General features: G+C 38.8%; 1 protein-coding gene across 1 annotated transcript; it reads left to right on the forward strand.

Annotated features, from left to right (window-relative positions):
- Positions 1–751: 751 nt before the first annotated feature.
- CTCFL (CCCTC-binding factor like) lies at positions 752–12,906 on the forward strand (the record flags this gene model as incomplete). The annotated part of the gene is given in 12 exon segments (XM_082065782.1): positions 752–809; positions 1,001–1,509; positions 2,424–2,676; positions 4,245–4,415; positions 4,871–5,004; positions 5,759–5,879; positions 6,361–6,510; positions 7,989–8,149; positions 9,654–9,836; positions 10,621–10,741; positions 12,754–12,802; positions 12,804–12,906. Coding segments are annotated over 12 exon segments (2,013 nt in total).
- Between the last annotated feature and the right edge of the window lie 8,271 nt (positions 12,907–21,177).

Below are 21,177 nucleotides of genomic sequence, written 5' to 3' on the forward strand. Positions count from 1 at the left end.
GAATCCTGGCCTAAAGTATAGCGTAATGGTGCTTATATATATCGCTCTACTGCCTCTGCAAATGTACTTCAGCCAATTTTGTAAAACGCTTCGTCTCCCAGGACAAGAGATGCGGCGGCAGGAGCAGTCAGCCAGCTCTGCAGAGCCGTGGCACCCAGCTGAAGTGTTGCCATGAGAGAACCGCGGCAAGTACTTCAGATCGTCTGCAAGTGAGGAAACCAATTGAGCTCAGCCCTGTGGTCTCCAGCCAAGTGGGAGCAGAAGGTTAAGGGCCTGTAATCAGGACTGAGAGATCTTCACCCAAGAGCCAAGCCTGACAAGATGGCAGGCTGCTGTGACAGGAGCAGCAGGGATTTGCTGCGCGTTCACCGTGAGGAGACGGGCTCTTTGCTGAGCATTGCGCACGGGCTTTGCGTGGAGAGGCCTCTGGATGTTCGCCATGTCAGAGCTTTGGGCCTCCTGTGGAATTAACAGGTGAGGAACCAGCATTTCCCCAGTGTTGTGCTTGCCCCTCCAGCTGCTGCTGAGAGCGGGCTCCCTGCTGGGGCTGTGGGGCCACCATGCTGAGGAGAACAACGGGGAAGGGGCCGCTTGGTGTGGAGCTGCTTCTCTGCTGGCCTCTCCCTGAGGGGATGCGATGGGGCACCGGGCACTCCTGCTGCTCACAGGCCACCGAGGCTGCAGGGCGCCCGCACCCTGGGGAGGAGCAGAGAACAGCGGGCGGAGATAGGAGTTTTTCCAGTGCGGGGCCATGGGGCGGATTGAGCTGAGGGGAACCCCTGGGCGAGGAGCAGGGAGAGCTGGGAGGGGTGAGGGCCGGCCGGGAGGCCTCAGGAGCAGGGTGGTGGGTGAGGGGGCTGGGGCTGCCGGCAGCTGTGTGGGTCAGGGTGCGGGGTCTGTGGGGCAGCAGGGCCGTAAGGTGGGTTAGGGGCTGGAGTGCAAGGCCATTGTCCCAAAAGCCTGTGATTTGCCCTTGTTTTTATCCTCGCCTTTTGAACAGGTTCACTCAGCTGCATACATGGCCTAAGGGTTGCTGGAGCCTTTCAAAAAAATCAGGGTGCAGAAAAACACGGGGACAGAAGAGAAGAAGAGTGTGGCGGGGACAGGACAACCCGAGTGAAGGGAGCGGCGGTGCCAGTGGCCACAGTGTGGGACTCGACACACAGACGGGGACAAGTGTCCCCTCCACAATGGTCCCTGTCTGCTGAAGATGGTCAGAAGCACTCGCTGACACTGCAGCCCGTGTGTCTGAAGACCGAGGACTTGGGGCGGCTCTGCCAGACCCCCAAGGGGCTGGTGATGGCCACGCTGGACGGGGCCATTGTGCTGCAGCCGGTGGTGCAGTCAGGGCTGACCGTGCCGGCGGGCACTGCTGTGACCGCCCGGGAAGGTATCTGTGCTTTTTATGACCTAGGGCTGACGCAGATTAATGTTTTGCAAGAAAAAGGGCAAGCAGAGAGTTCAGAAAGCAAGCGAACAGAGGAACCGCCAGACATGCTCCTGATTGAGGTACAAGTTCTACATGTAGTGAAGATGGCCATACATTAGCTGTTAGTTTGTACTATCACACCAATTTGGTTCTGAATTCAGTGTTATTTTTTCTAGGTGTTCAAATTTGTTTGACTTAAGTATCTAATCCTTTATATAGCTTTTTATAATCCCATGTTTAGAGAGGCAAACGAAAAATTTAGCCTTTCTAGGTGTTGAATTTCAGACAAGTTAATTCAGTTCGTCAGTTTCGTGCTATTTGGTTTGACAGTCTAGATCTCTTGAATAGTGTTAGACAATTTCCCTTCTCCTGCAGTACTGCAGTAGTTGTTAAAGCTGGATATGTAATATGGTCTCATTTATTAAAAGGACATGCAAACTTTGGCATTTTCCGGTTCTAGCTATTTGGTTTGTAATTAAATATTCTTTTTCTATTAAAACTCAAGTGCCACCATAGATTATTTCTGAGGTACAGTTGTATTTAAAGTTTATCTAATGCAAAAAGGTATCACAACCTTGGACAAAGAAAGCATCACAATTATGCTGCAAAAGCCCTATATTAGTTTGCTTTAAAATTAGGGGCATACTTTCTTGTCATTTTCTCTAAGAAGGTAAATGTACTGAAATTGAGTTTAAATTCTTTTTAAAAATGAGGAAGCAGCTTTCTGTGTTCTCAGTACTGTAATCTTAAAATGATGCTCTGAAAATTTCTATAAAATTTGGAACTGCTGGGGCTCAATTTTAGTAATTGTTCACTTCCCAGTTAGGCTACTGTATGTTAAATGCATTTTTTTTCTTGCGGTTTTATCCATCACATTTGCGGCTGAAAATCGAAAGGAATTAGTAGCTTGCATTTTGTTGGTAGCTCAGCTGTTTTGCCACTAGCACCTCCCTTTGATTGGGGAAGCTGTAAAACGTTTTATTGTTTTAAATAGATTGACAGAGGTAATGATGTCATTGCATTTGAAAATAAGGTCCAGCAAGTGACTCCATCTGAAGAGGGGAACAGAAAGGAGCTGCTTTTCACTCTTGGGGAAAAAAAGAGCCAGAGCTGCAAAGCCAGTCATGATTTGTCAGACACATGTGATGAAGGTGAAGAGCAGCAATATGCAACTCCACCAGAACAGAGAGTTGTAAGAAATCCCAAGAGTCCAAAATTTCAGATTTGCACTCAGCATTGGAAAATAGGTAAAAGGTTAATAATCTTTGTAGCATTTTTAGATAACATATGTTAAGTTAGATTTTGAAGTGAGGTTGACATTTTATGTTAAATATTTACAGTGTTTATTGTTAAGTTTAGATTAGGTTAAGTCTAACAATCTGTGGGAATTTGGAAGGCGGAATAATACCCTTCAGCCTTAAGTGGTAAAAGATGCTTGTTCAGGCTGATGTTATCTGCCTTGTGTTCAGGAGAGACATCTTGGATGACACTTAGAAATTAATGGTCTTTTGAACAGTATGTGGTATGTTGCTGGCTGATGGTGGTGGGCAAGTATCAATGCCTGTCAGCAAAATATCTCCCAGAATCTAAGGGAAAGTAACAGAAAATGGCTGACTAACGTTTTAGGGATGTAAAAGTATGTTGCAAAAGTTAAGGACTGTCTCAGGAGGGAATGGATAAGTGACTGTTTCCCTAGAAACTGTATGTGTGTACTGAAAAAGCTGGATGACATCAGTTACAATGAAGAGTCTGTAAACATGTATGTCACACTACCTGGGTATTAAGGTATCTTCGCTGAGGTTGTTTAAAGTGTGGAGATTGTACAAATTGTTAATGTCCCTCGTTTTAGTTACTGCATTTATAGGAAGCACATTTAAGCAGCTCTAACAAAGCTAACAATGTTTTGTGTGGGCATGAATCCACAATGAATAAATAACAATAAAGTGTTTTTGTTTGCTGCTACTGAAGTGAAGTGTTAACTGCACATTGCTGTGTGGTATAAACCATTGTATAAAATACATTTTGGTCTCAGCATGAAAATTATTACAGAGAGTGCACATGGGAGCTGAGACAACTGTTCTGGAAAGGCTCTTAAAATATGATGTATTTGCCATTTCGCAGTTTCAGATCTTCAAAACTGAAAGTGTTGCACATTTACTCTTAACTTGTTAAGCTCAAAAGAAATTCATTACTGCTGTGCCATGAACTTGGAAATGTTATGTAATCCAAAAAGCATAACTTTATTCTAGCACTTCTTCAAGAAATCAGTCCTTTTTTTTCCTGAAATTCAACTAATAATTTTAGAGAGGCTTTTACATCAAGGTGTTCTGACGTAGACTTTACAGATATAGTGCTTTCCAGAAAGCTGAGAGCGGCTTAACCTGCCCTTTCCGAATCTTTCAACAAGCTGACTAATTATACAGTTGTCATCAAGAAGTGTGTTGCACAGGTTGTAAGTGCTTTGATGAACCACGTCTTAATGACGCTATTAAGAGAGGAAGTTTCCTCCTGTCTTGGAGGTGAGAGCCAGGCTTGGGGTTGAGTTTCCTGAGATAAGGTTCTAAACTCTGTCATTAGCACATGGCACTATTTTTTGGGCAAATCACTTAAGCCTTAAATAGATACAATAATTTCTGTCTGACAGCTTGATTTTTTTTTTTTTTTTGTAATCTATTTTGAAGTCCTTTCATGTAGAAGTATGAAGTAGTTTTACCCAAAGTAGAGGAATTATGTTGAAATTGGTACTTAAAAAAAAAAAAAAGTCAAGTCATTATTTTGCGGCTTCTATGATCTAAATGTGTCTTTGTTCCCACAGGAGACAAAACGGTTTTCAGCTGTGGTTTGTGCACATTCACGTCTCTCAGAACATCAAATCTTAAGCATCGTGTGAAAACCCATTCTGATGAGAAGCGTCATGTGTGTCACCTCTGCCTTAAGGCTTTTCGTACAGCTGCTGTCCTGCATAACCATGTGAATGCACATACAGGTGTCTAGTGTGTGAAAATACTTCATTTTACGTATTGTCTGCAAAATTTAATTAAGGGGCAAATCACTTTGTCTTAGAGCTGTATTCTGTGATCATTTTGTGTTCAGAAGTTTTTCTGATTTCTTTTGGAGTTCCACACTGAAGAGCCATGGTCTGTAGTTAGTAGCTCTCTGTGTATATATTCATTTATTTTGTCAAATACCAGTCTAAACATTTTTGTCAACTGAATATTGACTTCAGTTGTGTCTTATTCCTATGTGCATAATAGATTTTTTGGTGATGTTTACATTTTGCAAATATATAAATCATGTTTATGATAACCTTATGGCATACATTTATTGTATATAAAAATTCAGAATCTCAAAAACAGGGTCTATTAAAAAATTGCGCATGTTGATCCAGGCAGACAAATTGTGTTATTAAATAAAATTCTGAGAAACGGTGTATTCTTACAGGGACCAGACCCCACAAATGCAGTGACTGTGACATGGCATTTGTGACCAGTGGGGAGCTTTCACGACACAGGCGTTACAAGCACACTTTAGAAAAGCCTTTCAAGTGTTCACTGTGCAAATATGCTAGTGTAGAAGTAAGTACAGCCTTAACTGAATCTTTTGGGAGGGTTTGTAGGTTTTCACATACTACGATTTTAATGTACTGTCAAGTTACATCGTTTTTGTACGGATTTTTAGCCCTGAGAAATTTTGGCTGAATTGGGACCTACCTGTGCATATATTTTGGTCTCCATATCGCCCTTGGTTGTTGTCAGAGGAATGGTCAAGCTGGGGGTTACTGTAATACTTCAATGCTGTGAAAGAGGAAACTCCTAATTTTAGCTTGCATACCTACAATATTTATGTAGGACATATCACAACAACAATACCAAAAAGCAGAATGAATTAAACTTTTGCAATGAAAGTGCCTCATTGGGACTTGAAGGTGAATAAAGACCTTCCTAAATGAGTCTCATCTTTCATTAATTTTCTTGAGTATTTTCAAATAATTTTACATTTGGCATGTCCAAATAGCCTGAAGGCAGTGGGTATCCCCTTCAGCTGATGTAAAAACCTGTAGCTGTTATGTTCTTCTTATAAAATTTCTCCTTTTGTTTGTGTTGACACTAAACATGGAAGCAAGATCATCTGGGGAAGGAGTACAGAAATGTTACCTAAAGCCACTACGGGCTGATTGTACAGGAAAAAAGAGGATGCGAAAGTGCTAATTCTGGGATTGATGCAATATTTAAAACTGCAATAGATGTATTTTGTAAAATTGCTTATATTTTAATTGATTATGTCTCTAATGTAAATATTATTGCAGAAAAATTCTTATTTTTATACTAGGCAAGCAAAATGAAACGACACTTTCGCTCACATACAGGAGAGTGTCCTTATGCCTGTGACCTTTGCAGTTACGCTTGCAAAGATGCGTCTAAACTGAAAAGGCACATGATAACTCATTCAGGTAGGACTCTAATGATCAAGTCTATGTACTTAGGCCCTTAGCATTCCTAGGGTTACAGTGATCTAATTTCAGACTCTAAATTAGCACATTTTTCATTTGTGATTTTCAATAAGAATGTGCCTGAAAAACACGTTCTCTTTGGATTTTCTAGATTTGGCTATTTGAAGTCTAACTGTACAGTGCTGGTAGTTACAGTCTTGCAGTACTTCCTGAACTTTTAATATATATTTATATTTATATTTATATTTATATTTATATTTATATTTATATTTATATTTATATTTATATTTATATTTATATTTATATTTATATTTATATTTATATTTATATTTATATTTATATTTATATTTATATTTATATAGAAGAGCAGTCTGGAGACTGTACCTGTTAGAACATAGATGTTGAGATAAGTGGGAATTTTGCATTTGTGTCAAATAAGTAAAGTTTCTAAGTGTGCACTATATTAATATATGTTTTATAGGTGAAAAGCCCTATGAATGTTACATTTGCCAGGCCAGATTCACTCAAAGTGGTACCATGAAAAGCCATATGTTACAGAAGCACGGAGATAATGTACCAAAATACCAGTGTCCACATTGCAGTGCCCTTATTGCACGAAAAGGTGACTTGGGTGAGTTTAAAGGAAAAAAGTCAAAATGAAATGTAGAGATACTTAGAGGTGAAATGTCTAATTTTCACTGCTTACAATGATACCAAATATGTTATATATGACTTTATATCATTACAGAATATTTATATGGAAAATATATTGGTTGTTCTACAGGTAAGTTTCTCCTACAAGGAGATGTGGTGACATCTTGTGGTTGATGTTCTAATTTGTTTAAAATGCAAAGTAGCAAACATTTAATTTTCTTTTTGCTCAGTACCTGTGACATTATGACCTTCTGTTATTCAGTAAGAAGGTGCCTCACAAAAATGTATGTCCAGGTTGTATTGAAAACTTTTTTTCTCAAAGCCAAAGGAAATAGATCTGTATAAAGCCATTTCAGTTCTTCCATTGTGTTTCTTTCTCACCTCTAGTTAAAATGTACATATGTGTCTAGCTGTATAAGAAAATAAATTAGATTGAATGTTTTACTATATATGGGGTTTTTTTTGCATATACCAAATCAGCTTTTACCTCTTAATCTTCAGTTGTACCACGTGTTTAGTTGCTGAGCACATTGTGTAGTTAAAGAAATACAGGTAATTGCATTAGTTAGTAAACTACAAGTAATATTTCAAGTTTGATTTCATTGGTACAGCAGACAATGGTTTTACTGTGCTTCCAGCATTCAAAATCTTAGAATTCTGAATTCTGTTATGTCTATATCAAAGTGCAATATAGCACTCATGAAACATTGAAGGTGATACAATAAACTCAAATGTCTCTTGGCTGGTTGGGTTTTTTTTCCCAGAATGCAAAGAACAAATTATTGCATAAGTTCATCTTCATTCTATAAGCAGATAATGGAGTTTTTTCTTTGCCATCACTATCAAATGACACTAATATACAGATTGATACTGAAAACAGAAATTAAAATTATAATTGTAACTGAAAAAGAAAATTAAAATTTTGTACAAAACATAGTTGTTGAAATAAAAGCCACCATGATTTTCTGGGAATGTTGTGTTCTAAATTTTTTGTCTGCTCTTGTTTGGAACAGTGCTTGCATTAAATACCAGTAAAGTTGTCTCTATCCACACATTTTATATGTAAATTCACCTTCTTTTCTAGGAAGAAAATGGTTTTGTACAGATGAGAGCTTTATTAATAAATCTGTGTATTAGAAATATAGCATAATTACTGTATTTGAGGCAGTATTGCTGACCAATAGAAACAAAACTTATACAAAATTTTAATTTTCCAGAAATACTTGAAAAAAGCTGTATAAAATAATATTTAGACATACAAAGATGTCTTTAGCATCTATTTATGTTTTCAAATAAAGATCCCATTGAATTCCATTAAGTATTAGGAAGGCAGAAGCAGAATTGTTACTTACATCTATACAATTTCTTTATTAATGTATTTTTGCACTAACTTGTAGAAATTTGTGGAAATCAAGAATTTACCATTAAAACTAATTGCTTTTAATAACTGTCCAGATGTCCACTTGCGCAATCTGCATTCCTACATGGCAGTGGCGATTAAATGCAGTTCATGTGAAGCTGTTTTTCATGAGCGCTATGCTCTTATTCAGCACAAGAAGACTCACAGAAATGAAAAAATATTCAAATGTGATCAGTGCAGCTACGCATGTAAGCAGGTATTTAAATTCACTGAAAAATGATTGCTTATTCAGTTGACAGTTTGCTAAGGTAGGGTTGGCTTTGGGTTGTATTTACCTTAAGAAGATAAAAACTTCTATGACTGCAATCTAACTAAAATAGTGTAGTTACATTTATTTGCAAGACAAATGTTTCACAAATAAACAGTAAAATTGAAATTCAGGAAAGTGTGAGGCTATTTTCTTCATAAATCTTTTGTACATGAACTGCTTAGAAGTATAAAGTAAGAGCAATCACTTTCAGTGACATTGTGATGAGAACAAAATGTAATATTTGCACCTCAAATAGGATTTCATGTGTCACAGAATAAATTCGGTCTGAACAGAAAATTTTATTTTAAAGAATACATTTAGGATAGCGCTGCTTTGGCCTCAATCTGCTGGAGTGTACCATTGCTCCATTCTCATTATTTTCTCTGTTAACCTTTATACGGTTTGGAGGAAGCTGGGAGGAGTGGCTGACACGCCAGAAGGCTGTGTCGCCATCCAGTGACACCTGGACAGGCTGGGGAGTTGGGCAGGGAAAAATGTAATGAAATATAACAAGGGAAAGTGTAGAGTATTGCATCTGGGTAGGAACAGCCCCAGGTTCCAGTATAAGTTGGGGAATGACCTATTAGAGAGCAACATAGGGAAAAGGGACCTGGGGGTCCTGGTGGACAGCAGGATGACTGTGAGCCAGCACTGGGCCCTTGTGGCCAGGAAGGCCAATGGCATCCTGGGGTGGATTAGAAGGGGGGTGGTTAGTAGGTCGAGAGAGGTCCTCCTTCCCCTCTACTCTGCCCTGGTGAGACCACACCTGGAATATTGTGTGCAGTTCTGGGTCCCTCAGTTCCAGAAGAACAGGGAACTGCTGGAGAGAGTCCAGCGCAGGGCAACAATGATGATCAAGCGAGTGGAGTGTCTCCCATGTGAGGAAAGGCTGAGGGAGCTGGGGCTCTGGAGCTTGGAGAAGAGGAGACCGAGGGGTGACCTCATTAATGTTTACAGATCTGTAAAGGGTGAGTGTCACGAGGATGGAGCCAGGCTCTTCTTGGTGACAACCAATGATAGGACAAGGGGTAATGAGTTCAAACTGGAACACAAAAGGTTCCACTTAAATTTAAGAAGAAACTTCTTCTCAGTGAGGGTGACAGAACACTGGACCAGGCTGCCCAGGGAGGTTGTGGAGTCTCCTTCTCTGCAGACGTTTCAACTTGCCTGGACACCTTCCTGTGTAACCTCATCTGGGTGTTCCTGCTCCGGCGGGGGGATTGCACTGGATGAGCTTTTGAGGTCCCTTCCAATCCCTGACATTCTGTGATTCTGTGAAAACCTCAGACCCTCTTCAGGTCAGTGGGCAGTATCCCATGTTCTTCAGCATCTGCTTGCAGTGTGGAGGTTCATTAAGCAACATCCTTTCACTTTTCTGTGTGCCCACGTATTTTTTATGAATGTGTCACAGAGCTGGATAGGTATGTTACAGATATTTTCTTCATTTCAGAGACGACGCTTAATTGCACATCAACGAACCCACACTGGTGAGAAGCCCTTCACTTGCTTGTGCTGCAGCAAAAGCTTTCGACAGAAGCAGCTTCTCACTCTTCACTTTAGGAAGCACCATGATTCCAATCCTAAGCCAACAGTTTATGAATGCCCTAGGTGTGGTAAGGGCTATTCACTCCAGGTAAGACACTTCTTTTTGGGGAATTTCAGTGGAGTTATCTTTAGCTAAGTATTGCAGATCATATTGTCACAAAGGACTGAGAGTAAAAAGCGGTGTACTGGCTGGAATCTTCACTCCTTAACGCTAAGCCAGCACAACTTGTTTGATTTCTTTCCCAAACCTTACACTGGCGGATTAATAAAGTACTTTGCCGTATTCTCCTTTAGGTAGAAAATATTTGCCACATTGTGTTTTCAGGGTTGGTACTGGTTTGTGCAGTCCAGTATTGAAGTTACTAATGTTTAATAGAGTAGCCTTAAATAAAAAGGCAGCGTGGAGGTCTGAATTTTAAGACAAATTAAAGAACTTGTGAAGACAATTGAAGTGCGGGAGTGTTAGGACCAGTTCAGCAAGGAAAGTAAGAAATTATTATTCACTTCTACAAAACCATATGCAGTGAGAACATGTCTCTGGTTTGGGGTTAACTGTGCACATTTCTAAAGTAAATGTAACCTTTTTTCCACATACAGATTTAATGTGTAAAACATTACTGCTTATCCAGGAACCAGAAAATCATAAATTTGATTTTAATACCCACCAAATGACAGTGTTCTTTTAAAGCAGAATTTTAATATGTATCCTGGAAAATCATCAGGAGTTTTATGGATGTTGTTATCTAAGTCAGCCTTTCACTTAGTGTTCCAAAATTTGTCTGTCAAAACCATATTTGTTTTCTGCGTGCATGTTAAATTGCTTACATACATTAATATTTGATTCATATATTTATGCTTCATTATGCTAACAGAATAATATGCATAAGCATGCTGAAAATTGTGGACTGGCGAGGGCAAAAACTGCTACACCCAGAAAAAGGAACAAGGGCAAAAATAAAACCCATGAGAACCCAAAGCGTGTGAAGCAAGAAGGTAATCAGCGAATAAGTTTGAATTTAATCATGTAAATTAGAATCAAGAATAAAAGGCTAAGGCAGTGAATCTCCCTGCTGTTTAATTACTGTTTCACAATGAAGCTAATTTAAGTGCTAATAATGGAAGAATACTTCAGAGTAGTCTTTATTGTGTGCCAGAAATGCTTGTCATGAGTCGGGTCTTCGCTCACATACCCATTCTGGGAGTTCTATTCCCCTGCTTCTGCAAATGTCTTCCTAAACTCCCTACTTGAAAATGCATTTTTCTTTTCCCTCTTGCAAATTCCCTTTGCCTTTATAAAAGAGAATGAAACACATCATTACTGCGTTGAGCCACAGTGAGTTTTCTTAAGAGCTCATGATTTATAATATACTGCTTTAATACAGACCAGTTGAAAACTTTTCAGTTTCAGAACTCAAATTGTGTGTTCATCACAAAAGATCTGGCACATCTTAATAAATTGTTCATCTTCTTTCTCTCAGACCAGATAGCGATCAAATAATTATAAAAGTCCTACTGATTTAAGTAGCTGGACTCATTCTGTTGTACTGCAGAGGTGATCATGCCAGTTTTAGAGCTCTTGGTTCCTCATGTCTGTGCAATCAGAAACTCACTTCTGATTACTTAGTGTTACTCATTGTGGATAGCTCTTGAGCACTGAGCATTTATTCTGTAAACTTCAATATAAACCAAAAGATAGTCCATAGTTTATCTCTTTCCTTCTCTTGCTTCTGCTCCTCATCTTCTCTCACTAGGTTGAGATTCCCAGGAAGTTCATGTTTTGGCAGATCAAAATGCCAGAGTAATTGGTCAGTTGAGTCTTGTCAGGGAGAACTCCAGAGAAATAAATGAAGTGCTTTTTCTGTCTGGGTTATGCTAGTATGCTCCTGATACCATCATTTATGCTTTATCTTATTTGCAATTCTAAAAAAATATGAAGTATTCTTTTTCCTCTGAAACAAACCTTAGCCTGCCACCGCATCTGTAGTATTCTAGCAGTTTCACCTTACAGTCTGAATTTGACCCAGAGGGGTTGTCTGCTCATATTTTCATTCATGTGCATTTCTGTTGGATTAGGCTAAGCACAATGCACAATATTCAGGTCAGGCCATGGGCCTAATGCTAAATCTCTGCGCTGTTGCAGGGTGAGACCTGGTGATTTGTTCCTGAGGTCACTTTCAGGGCCACCAGGGCCAAAAAAATAGCTTTGCCTGACCGAAATATCCTGACATTCTTGCCCCTCTGCTTCCAGGTGCCATTTGAAAGCCATAGTAGCCCCCTGGATAGGATTCTTCAGGTGATTTTTATGGAGTAGGAGAGAAGAATAGACATACATCTAAGGCCTGGGTCTCCTAAAACCTTACATTTTGATATATCAGATTTTATCTACACTGATTCGCAGCCAATGACACCGAGAAAATTTGACATAGTGAGAAGAAGAAATGTTGGAGCTTTTCTGAATCTAATGAATATATATCAGCAGCTGAGTTTACATTAGCATTGACACTTGTGTTTTCACTGGTAAGGCTGTAATGGTATGGTTAGAGAGAAATGTTGCAGCTGCAGTGTTTATGTTTTTGCAGTAATTAGATTTTGCTGTTTATTAATGTTTTGCTACGTGCAAACAATTTCTTTTCAATATCTTCCAGATACCTTCATCTGGAAGCTTGGTGTTTTAGAGCTAAGATAATGCGTCTTTAGTAGTTGTTCATGAAATACTCAGTCCATTAATTGACTCACACAAATATTATGAATTTCTGTGCTGGTTCCAGAAGGCTTTTTCCTAAAGTTGACATTTGTGAGTATATATCACTGTCCATTTCTTGCTCAACTTGCAGGGGCCTGTGGGATCCTGTATGTGGCTTTACAACTGTGATATAAAATATATACTGTTGTTATATATTGCCTGTATTTTTTTCCACTAAATTAAATTGCCTGTTTGTTAAATGTATTGAAATATTTATGTGTCTTTCTGTCTAATCCCCACTTTTGTTTGTTTGTTTGCAAAGTTGACCTGGAATCGTTCCAAGATGTCTCCACTGTGAAAAATCAACATTGTCAGTGAGTTGGATCCTCTTTTAAATGGAATAGAAACAGCAGCTCCAAGAGAACAGAAAACAGAAGTGACTTGTGAAAGGATTCTCAACATGATGGATAAATAACTCTCGAATAGACTCTGGTCTTCCTTGTTTTCACTGGCTGTAGCTGACCAGTTCAACGGGTGTGACTGTGTGTAGTTAGAAAGCTGTAGAAGTCACTGGTTGAAAGCTGTTGAAACTCTTCTGTGCTCATTTCTCATTTTGTTGCAATTTCTACTGTGTAACCTAAACAATATTGCTGAAGTGTGAAAGTTATAGGGAACCTTCACATGTTTTATTACATATGTGTAAAAACAGAATGAAGAAAAAATTAGCTGATTTCAGAGTAATTTATGAAAAAGTAGATACATTTGTTTCACCTTGCATTTAATTTTTCTCCCAGATGTACTCACACAATTGCATACTGAAGTAAATTTATTCCTCGGTAGCTCTATAGAATTGAGAGCTGCATGAACTTCAGTCTATTTGTAGTTTCCTAAGGTGAGCACGTGAAAGACAATGATTTTTTAAGGTAAGGAGCACTTAGTAATCTCCTTTCTGCAAACACATTCATTTCTAATAGAATTCACGATGCTAAAACACAATTTTGCAGTAAAAAAAAGGCACAGGGTTTTATGCCCCATACTTCTAGTAATCATTTCATGTTAGCTCCATTCTCTTTCCCCCAGTGGTTTTCAACAGGTATAACATCATTACCTTCAGAAGAGTTCCTTTAGTTTTACATCAGCATGGAAAACAGTAGCAGAGGAAGGTCACTTACTTTTTGGCTTGTTAGATAAGTTCCTGCAAGCTTTGGGCTCCACTTTCACAGCTGGAACACCTGCCTGTCCTGTCTTCTTCCCCATGTCCTGGCCATAATTTTCTTTCATCCCTCTTGTTTCAGCTCTGGCAACCCCCTGGCTGTAGGGTGAGTTGGATCAGCACGCAGATCTAATTAGAAACTAATCTGTTCTCTTGTCTGAGTTTGGGTCAGATCAATTAGCTGGACAGACTTAGAGCTGCATGATCGTTAGAGCAGAAAAAGTGTGTGCTGGTGTCAGAAAAGTGCAGGATCACTCTTTTCTGGGAATGCAAAACTTTCTGTCGCCTGAAACTATTTCCTGAGGGCAGGTGGTAGCTTTTTCCAACCTCACTCCTTCCCCTTTAAACAGCCTTCTTGCCCATGTATCCGTGTAAGATTGGGATCATATATTTGGCACTAGATCCGTAACACACCCATGACTCTGATTTTAATTAGGCCTTCAATAAAGCATACTTGTATTATTCAGGAGAGTTCATGTTCATAGTACATTTAAGAATTGGAGAAATTTTAACTATCAGATACAATTCTCTAACTTTGTTTACGTTTTAAGAGCTACTAGTTTTACTGCTTAGTTAATAATATAGTTGGAATTACTACAGTAATTACTGTTGATTTTTATGATTAGTTACAATGATCACAATTCCCATTTATGCACTCTTTGCTCATTTTTTTGTCATTTATAATAAATACGTGGAAACGTGTTGAATGTTTTTGAAGTATTTAAGATTTTAACTTTTAAAGCTGCTATTCTGTGATTCATTACAAATAAGGACTAGCATTGCCGACCATTTTTTAAGAATATCAGGTCATGTAAGAAATAATGTTAATTAAAATGCCAAACCCTTATCCTAATTTCAAGATTAACATCTGTGTTTAACTTCATTATAAATATAATACAGAGCCCAGCAAGTATAAAATAGTTTGGGTTTACATGCTGAGCAAGTTGTGTTTGCTACTTAGGCTCATGCAGTCAGGAGCAGTAAGTTTTGCTCTGCACTGTTCATTCTGGATTAACTGCAGTTTCAGGTCTAAATACTGGACGTTTTCACTTTTGTTACTTTGAAAAGTCTGTTAAAAATGAAAGCTTAGGGTTTGTCTTCTTTTCCCAGTTAGTATATTAAATAAACAGCTTTATCCTATACTTGATAACGTCTACATGCTGGCTCTACCAGGATAACTTTTTTAATTTGGCAACTGTTCTGCTGCCAGTAAGACCCAAACTGATGGTGTGCTCAGGAGCTTCAACTGTCCTGCAGTGTCCTAAGTATCTCTCTGTACATGGTTAGGAGATAAGGGTGTCAGCCTTAGCAAGAGATACTTACTCTCTTAGAGTGATAAATGATCCAACTGTAGAAGACAGGCACCACTCTTCACTAGAGGGGCCTCATCAAGACCTTAATCAATCAGCTCAATCAAATATATGAATAGGAATTACCACTGTGGTAATAGAAACCCCATTCACTTTTGTAGCCTATGGTTTATCAATCACTGAGAAGTCAGTGTATTTGAATTTATCAACATCGGCTTGGTCCTCTTTCCATTATAGTGTGTTCTTTGAGTGTTTAATAAAGATTCATAATTATTGTTTTGTGTCTGTTTTCACAATGGTAATGTTTATCTGGTTTTAGTAAGTTAATGATGTGTTCCGGGTGCTTTGTCAAGGATACTTTTGACCATGATAATTACATAAATAGTATTGTTGACTTCTTTCTTGTTGTGCTGTTTCCATCCGTGCCATAAGTTCTAAGCAAAGGATTTCTTTGTTAAAATGGATTTTGGAAGTTTTATAACTTATTTGATCCATTTTCTGACTATGTATTGTTAATTGGAACTGTTAGTAATAAAGCTGACTCGTTTTGTGCTGACATCTGAAAATTGGACTGCATGAGGTGGAATGCGAATGTCATAATAAAAGATGTTGCTATCTCTGAACTTGGAAAATTATTCTTTAACTAATTAGAAGCTAGGAATGTGTCCTTTGGAAAATCAAGGAGAATGCTTTGACCTCTTCAGAAGCCATTCTGGGTGCTCTCACACTTTTTAACCACAAACAGTGATTGTTCTTCATGAATAAGAATTTGCATTGTTATGGCTTTCAGTTGTTTATTTTACAAAGATAATTTAATTATAGCATTAATCTACTGTAGACAAGTACACATGTATTAATACCTTTTAAACCAGTACATATTCTGAACAGATGCCAATTTTAAAATATTTTGATTTACTAATTACAGGAGAATTGTTAAATATACAGGAATGATCCAAGTCATGGAGCAGGTAGTATTCTCTAACAGTGTTCTCAGATAATTCTGTTGCTTGGAAAATAAGATTTCCCTGTGAGACAAAGCTCACAGTCCAAGTTTCCTCTGCAGGCAGAAATTGTCTGCGCTTTAAATAGTTAATGTGAGGAAAAGCACAGTTCTGCAGAGGCAGGTGTAACACATCATTCCCGGTAGATAAAAGCAGATAAAGTAAAAACATTACTCTGCATTCACTTTTACTAATTAACTTCCATAATATAACGAAGACCTTGAAACACCATAACTTCAACGATGCTAATTTGTGGCATGTGATGATGCTAAAGTCCATTTTGGTGGGAGTCTTCAGAGAATTGCAAGAATTGTTCCCCCCAAAATGCTAGAATCTGCCAAGGAAATGAAGAAAAGCAGCTGTTGTCAGCAAGGGTGGGGCTGAAAGTTGGAAGGTTGTGCTCGGCTGATGGCGTTAATTAAGCGTTGTGCTGCGAGTTGATGACTGATAGCGGTAATTAGCGGAGCTGCCCGTAGATGGCAGCACATGTTCGCATCTAGTTAAGCAGAGGTGCAAATGATTCATGTCGAAGGTGCTTTATTTTTTTTTTAATGTCTTCGTTTTGACTAAGTAAGGTATCCTGATGATTTTATGCATCTCAAGGCTATATAAAAATAATGAGTCGTATTTTTTTTCCCCTTAGCAGGTTAATAAGTCCTAATGTCAGTACTAAGTGTCGTCTGCGTTTGTCGTCTGCTCCAGCTTAGTTGGGTGAGTTGGCGCAGTGAAAGGTCAGGTGAGCGCAAGGGAGGTATATGGAATGTGCATTAGGAACATGTTAATATCTTTCCTGTTGCTGATAAATCATTCTAACACGTGTAAAATTATTGTTTAATGATACGTTAAGATGTTTATCTAAGAAATCTTTTGTTAAATCTTTAGCTAAAATATATTTTAAGGCTTTTAACAAGCAATGTATTTGTTAGGCTAATTTATAAAGTCCTTTAAGGTGAGTGGAAGTGTGTGCACAGGCTGTGAGAGGTGATAAGACCCTTCATAATAAGGTGAGCTTTTCAAAACCTATAGATTTCTTTTTTCCCCAGGTTCAGCTTTGACAGAACAGTGTGCAAATGGTGCACAGTCAGTGTCACCACAGAGACCAGGTCTTTTCTCTGCATGCTGTGATGGAAGATTTTACCATGACGTGACCTTTACTCATGATCTAAGCATCATTCTGGTAGAGTACATTAGGAAAATAGTGGATTTCCAGCTGATTTGCATTTTTGTCAGTGTTCCAAGATGTTTTCTTGAACTGTCAACTCTCAAATTCCTGCTGTTGGGGAATTTCCTTTTCCCTGGGTTTCCCGCAGCAGAAGCTCAGACATGGATTCATGACAAAAAATTAATAGACGAGAGTTTAACTGTTGTTTTGAGAAAACCTAACTGTCTCTCTCAACCACAGCGATGGTGTCTCATACTACAGGTGAGGAAGATGCTACACAGAACAACATTAATCTCTGACTTAATCCTTTTGCCTTCAGGAGCAATGAAGCCCACTGACGATACAGTAATGCTGCTGCTCATTACTAGTTTGATCACAGTGAACTCGAAATAGAAAGCCAGGGTGTTGCGGCGTGTAACGATTAAGTTGTGTTAGCAGAAGGAGGTGAACAAATGGGAAAGGACCTCATGACATTAAGCCAGTGCTGTTAATCACTTCCAGAGACATTAAACTCAGGATATTAAAACTGAAATAACATTTATAACTTCTTAAAGGTCAGTGCTTAGGATGATATGAAGTCACTATGGCAGCATGGCTATCGGCTGTGGGTGTGAGTGGTGCTGTAGGATATAAGGAGGAAATACGGAGTTTCATCTAGTGGTAGTTGGAAGGTTCATAAAGGAGATGCAGTCTTAAGGCTTTTCTCAAGTGGAAGAGGAAAACAGATGACGTTTTCCTTTGCGCAAACAGAGGCCACTTTTGCTGTCTTCCCCACTGAATACAAGCTCACTAATGCATGGCTGAATTACAGCTGACAGTGTTGTATATGGCTCTAACAGTAACTTCCACTCACACAGTTTAATATCTACTTTTTGTTTTGTTTAAGAAACCGAATGCGCATTTGAAAGCAATTTACATTAACACAGTATGCCTTCAGGCAAACATCATGCCCTGGTGTTGTGCTTTTACACAGCCCAGCTATTGTTTGAAGTTAGTCACTGAAACAGTTGGGCTCTGGCCGGCGTTATGGCTGTGTGATCGTTACAAACTAGTAAAGAATTTTCTGACAGTTTTGGTTCAATCTGTTTTCACTTGGAATTGGCACCTGACAATGAAGAATTTAGTTGCTTTCTTTGTTGGTAGCTGACTGTTTGAGTTACCTCTGTAAATGATTTGGTTATTTTTAGCTTTTTTCTTTTCTTTTTTTTCCACAAATTGAGTCTATTATTGGTTTTATCCCTGCCCCACCCACATAACAATGCTTGCAGGTAATGGGAGGCATGCAAGGAAGCAGTGACACTGCTGTTTGCTTTCATGAGAAAGAGCCTTGCTTTTATTACCAACTAATCAAACGGTAGGTAGCAGCTAATGGTGATTATAATGAAGCTTTCAAACTGCCATCCTTTCTCTGGAAGAACTATACGCTGGAAGAACTAAACTATCCTCCCTTTGAGGCAAAGGTGGTTTTTCATTGTTCTGCTATAGTAATTAATCAGCTGTTTCACTGTGAAATAAAAGTTATAAAAATGCTTACAGCAGTTACTTTCCCATCCTATTTTAAAGGTTCTGCTCTTTGAACTACTTATCCCTTTATTGTTTAGCATTACTGACTGTGAATTAAAATCACTTAATTCTAAATGGTCTGTATCCTCCATGCCGTGCCCTCCAGCAAAACTTTCACAGGAGTATTACTTCAATAACAACTGTATGATGATAAATGTCATAATAGTGTTAATGTAAGACTATGCTCCATCTTTGCCTAGGTGTAAGTTTATAGTAAATCCGCTTAGCTGAGTGAGTTCATTCCAGTTAGGTGGGAGCTGAGGCAGTGGTCTCTTCCTTTGTGGCCAGCTTCCAGAAGTGGCGCCTCACCGACAAATCACATTGAAGACTGATATTCAGCACCTTTGAAGATTAGGTAATATAGCTTTACTTCGCATGCAATAAGACTTTTTTTCTGCTTCTATTGAAACTCCTAAAAGAAATGCAGAAGCGTGCGAGGGAGCCTTTCCTGACAGAGAACAGCGCAGGAGCAAAGTGCTGCTCGTTCGGGGTTTGCTCCGTCGGGCAGGCGCAGGCTCGCAACAGGAGGTCGCACGTCCGGGCGGGCAGGCTGTCCTGGCACTGGAGTTTTCTCTCTCTCAGAAGCAGCTGATCGAATGGAAACAATACGTTCCTTTCCCTTTTTGATGATGAAGACTGACAGTCAGTAGGAGATGAGTCAAAGGTTACCGATGAGAAGATCCATCCAGATAATTGCGGTAATTGCACCCTGAGGATGCGGCTCCTACCGCAAAGCATTAGGCAGTGGTTCTGCTTGTAAATATACACTTGACAGTGAACTTCATCCTGTGCCTTAAATCAAGAAAGTTCCTTTGTGAGATATAAGAGGAGAAAGTTCTCTTTTGATTTTTTTCTTAATCCAACCATGTTTTCTTCTGTCAGTATGTGAACAGGAAAAAGTCCCATTCTGAAGCAGAAATAGTTGTGATTTAAACATAACAATACCATTTAGTGTTAAATCTTTTGATGAATACACTACCTGCTGCTATTTCACAACAAATAGCATTAGGCAGCACGAATGAGTATACACGATTCATAATATTTAATTTGAAAGTACATATTTTTCTTACAGTTATTGGTAATTTATTCTTGAGTTTGTCCAGTGACTTCTTTACAAGTAACTACAACAAGCTTTTCTGTTGGAGGGTGAACAGTTACAGACCAGACACAAACAGCATCCCCGCCACTAAATTAGCTCTTCATTCCACCCCTTCACAAGGCACAGAAATCAGCGATGGTAAAACATTAGGATGAGAATTTGCATTGGGAAATGAGAGGCAATGAAAGCACATCAAATTTCTCAGTATATCAATAGCTGATGTTAAATAAACACTCAACTATTATGAGCTCAAACTCAAAAATGAGTCTCATAACAGCTAGGTAGCAATTCTAGATATTGTGACCCTAACTTCTTAAACTTGTAAATGAGAAGAAGGTGAAACCATTTGAATTTCCTAGAAAATACACAAGTAATTTTAAAGGTATTTATGTGTCTCAAAATATGTTAAAATGCAGCTTTCGGAAGCATCAATGGCTCGGTCTGTGGCAGGATGGGTGTTGCTCAGATAGCGGATGGTGTTTCCAGGTGAACAAAATCTTGCATTCTCCAGCCTGTTTGTGACTGCACTTGGTGTGAAAGCAAGCCTGAATTTGACAACAGCCACTGTTGAATAGACAAAGCCACTGGATGTAACATCCACTGAAATCATTGATCGAAGATTAATTTTTATTTTTCAGAATCCAGATCGTTCTGGGGTTGTTTATGAAACTGGTAAAAGTCCCTCTAAAACTCTGAAAGAATGAGATTCATGATCAAATCCTGTTTTAAAAAAATGGAAATTTGGGGGTTTTTAAGTGCTCTGACTTGAGAAAATATATCTTGCCTGAATACATGCGTACTCTTGCTTAATAAAGAAGTAACTTACATAGGTCCTTGTGCTGCATGACACAGAGACCATCAGCAAGGAAGGGAGGAAGTGATGAGATTTGTTCTATTCTGGCCCACGCTCTCTGGGACACGCATCTAGCCTGGGAATCAGCACAAACTGGGCACATAAGTACATTTATTTATGTTTACCATAATGCTCAGCTGTTAGGAATGGTTTTTTTCCCTTTGAATATGACTCAATTTTTTATGACTGTGTGCTTAGAAATTGTAAATGGTATTGATCACTGACAGCGGTCCGCTCCTTACAGTGTAGATGTTTTAGATTAACTGTCTGTTCTGAGCTTATATTTGTGCCTTACAAAAGATACAAAAATAATGACATCATTTTACACTACTTTTTAGTGTTACAAACAAAGCCAGTTTCATCCTTCTCACTGGATAGGACTAACTCCAAAAGCTTTGTGGTTGCATTACTGAGCGAAAACAAGGAAAAAAAGTAACACCATTATCTGTCAGTCCAGCACTTGGCACTTAAGAGTCTTATTATATGAAGAATAAGAAAGCTTACACAGAGATTGTGCTCACCAAGGAGGAGTTAAAGTGGCAGAA

Source organism: Streptopelia decaocto (genome assembly GCF_964273445.1).
Source record: "Streptopelia decaocto genome assembly, chromosome: 14".
In the NCBI taxonomy this organism is placed as follows: Eukaryota; Metazoa; Chordata; class Aves; order Columbiformes; family Columbidae; genus Streptopelia; species Streptopelia decaocto.